General features: G+C 36.8%; 1 protein-coding gene across 1 annotated transcript; it reads right to left on the reverse strand.

Annotated features, from left to right (window-relative positions):
* Positions 1–248: 248 nt before the first annotated feature.
* LOC109220373 (scopoletin glucosyltransferase-like) lies at positions 249–2,126 on the reverse strand. The gene has a single exon (XM_019384839.1). The coding sequence runs from the start codon at positions 1,842–1,844 to the stop codon at positions 402–404; it is 1,443 nt and encodes a 480-aa protein (XP_019240384.1). The 5' UTR covers positions 1,845–2,126; the 3' UTR covers positions 249–401.
* Positions 2,127–2,943: the final 817 nt, after the last annotated feature.

Here is a 2,943-nt window from a genome sequence, read left to right on the forward strand (position 1 = left end):
GTGGACCAGTAAAGTTTACATATAGCGCATGCAACCATGCGCTATACCTTAACGGACAAACGTGCCGTTAAGGTATAGCGCATTGAACACATGCGTTATATATATATTGATCATGAGTTGTTTTTTTCACCTATTTTTGTCCAGAAAAGCAACACTTTTGATTCCGAACTCCTTCGCTTGCACACTTATTTTCCTTCTTTTTAGACAAAGCTTATTTTTCACAAATTGGGAAAAGGAAGGAACTAGTATTAACTTTAACTTCGAACTCTGTTTGCTAAAGTTCTGGACTCCGGGGATAAATAATCTTAACTTGACACTCATAAAAATCAGATTATGTGTGCAAGCAAAATAAGTAAGCACTAACCAGTGATACATATCCTTATTCTAGTAGGGATAAATTGTTAATCACTTATGGAACTAAATGTACTTATATCTTCCAGCAAAGTAGTCAGATTAGAGTAAGATGATCCTTCTATTTCAACAGCTTTTCTTGCCATTTCCTTGTACGCTTTAGCTCTGCTTCTGAATCCTTCTGCTTCTTCACCCACCATTACCCTCTTTATTGCCTTTGCTATTGCTTCTTTTTTCACTCCCTCGCTATATGTTTTTTGCCATTTCACAGAACCAACGCCAACCCCAGTTCTCAAGACTTCAGTTACCAACTTTTCATTAAAGAATTGCTCTGCAAATACAGGCCATGCCACCATTGACACTCCTGCTGATATTCCTTCCAACGTCGAATTCCATCCGCAATGCGTAACAAAAGCTCCCACAGATTCGTGATCAAGAATTAGTACTTGGGGTGCCCATCCTCTTATTATTAATCCTTTTTCTTTCGTTCTTTCCTCAAATCCGATAGGTAGCCAATCTTCATTGTTTTCTTCTTCTTTGGCTGTCCTAACAACCCAAATGAATTCTTGTCCAGAAGCTTCAATTCCCATAGCTAGTTCACGCATTTGTAATATGGTGAAATTTGCTATGCTCCCGAAACAAATGTAAACGACGGAACTTGATTTTTTTGAATCAAGCCATTTCATGCAGTCGTGTTTATCGATAGAGGATTTCTTCCCTCTTTCAGTTTTATCTTCAATATCCCTGTTACACAACGAAACCGGGCCAATAGCCCAAGCTTTTCTACCTAGAACCTTAGTATAAAGTTCAACATAATCCTGTTCAAGCTCATAGAAGCTGTTGAAGATAACTCCATTGCCCTTCAAGCCCGATTCTCTTACTGCTTTTACCATCAGGGGAATATTTTTCTCTTCCTCAATTCGATCAAACGGTGATAATTGTGATCTAGTAAGCTTGATCTGGTGAGGTAAATTCGGTAAAACAAAAGTTTCAGAATCAGAAGAGACATTCTTAAAAGGCTTATGATGTCTGATGCTCTCCCCAACACAAAGGGCAAAGAAGCTTGTGCCATGAATAGCCAATCTTGGAATATTAAATTTGGCAGCAGTATCAGTAGTCCAAGGAAAGAATATATCTGAAACAAGACAATTGGGACGAGATTCTTGAATAAGCTGCTCTAATGGTTCTTGCATCATAGCTGTAGCCTTGAAGAAGTTTAGGAGCAAGTCATCAGAAGGGATGAGATCGAGGCGCTCGCATTCTTCAGGCAAGCCGTGTTCAACAGTTTGGAATTTGATCAAACGAATATCAATTTCGATTCCTAAATTCTTGTTTCTTTGAATTGCTTTTGAGAAAACAGATTCATTGAGAGGAGTGGTGATTATGGTGGCCTTAACACCACGCGAAGCAACGAGCTTTGCCATGTCAAGTGTAGGAATCATGTGGCCATGAGCCATCATGGGAAAGAAGAAGAAATGGAGCTGATCACTCATATGTGAAAAATCTGGAAAAAAGAAGTTGCAGCCAAAAAACAAAAGCAGAAGAAACCTAAGTAAGAGTTCACTTCAGTTAGTTGCCAGAGTTTTCAATTCACTTCTACTTGAAATTGTACAGCAAAAATCAGAGTTAAATGCATCTCTCCGCCATTCTTTGCTCTTCAGTTGGTTAGTCTGTTGAGAACATGGAAATGCCATGTTTGTTTTTTAATCGGGGCAATATTTGTTTTACGCAATTTGGGCATGCAAAGGAACTAACGTTGACACTTCAACTGTGATTGGGTGGAAAAATATCGATACTTATTACAAAATTTTAAGCTGCTGGCTGATTGTGATAAGAAGCTTTAACAGCACGTCATAAAAATCTGATTAGGTTTAACTTTAAACATCAATACTAGAACACATAAGGAACTTCTCTAGTGAATACATATAACTGATCCTATTTTGTATGTGAACTATGTAAGATTTTGGTAACCAATTATGTATTGAAAAGTACGCATAATATTTTGAAATAGTAATAGTAGGCTGATAATATGAAAAAAATAAACTACCTTGTCACAATCAATAAATTAAATTGTGCGCAACCAATTACATATGCAAGTAAAAATAAGTCAATACTCTAATGGGTGACGTCACCTTTAAGGTAGCATATAGAAATCACTCCCTCCGTTTCAATCTATGTGAACCTGTTTGACTGGGCACGGTTTAAGAAAAAATAAAGAATTTTGAAATTTGTGGTCCTAAACAAGTTAAAAAGGGGTCTAGTAGATTTGTGTGGTTATAAAAGCTTCTCATTAAGAGTAAAATTAGAAATTTAAGCTAAATTGTTTTCAATTTAGAAAGGGATCATTTTTTTCGGAATGGACCAAAAAGGAAATAGGCTCACGTAAACTGAAACGGACAAAGTATAAACAATCTAACGCCTCCTCATACAGATTACGCTGATTATTATAATGAAGGTTTTGGCTAAAGCAGAGCATGGCACGTTGGTGATTGGACCATTTAAAACTTCCGATAAAGGGAACATTTTCAGGTGTTGACAAACGTCAGTCAAATTAAATTATTTATCAAATATATAAATTATCACTTCCCCTAC

Source organism: Nicotiana attenuata, unplaced genomic scaffold (assembly GCF_001879085.1).
Source record: "Nicotiana attenuata strain UT unplaced genomic scaffold, NIATTr2, whole genome shotgun sequence".
Taxonomy (NCBI): domain Eukaryota; kingdom Viridiplantae; phylum Streptophyta; class Magnoliopsida; order Solanales; family Solanaceae; genus Nicotiana; species Nicotiana attenuata.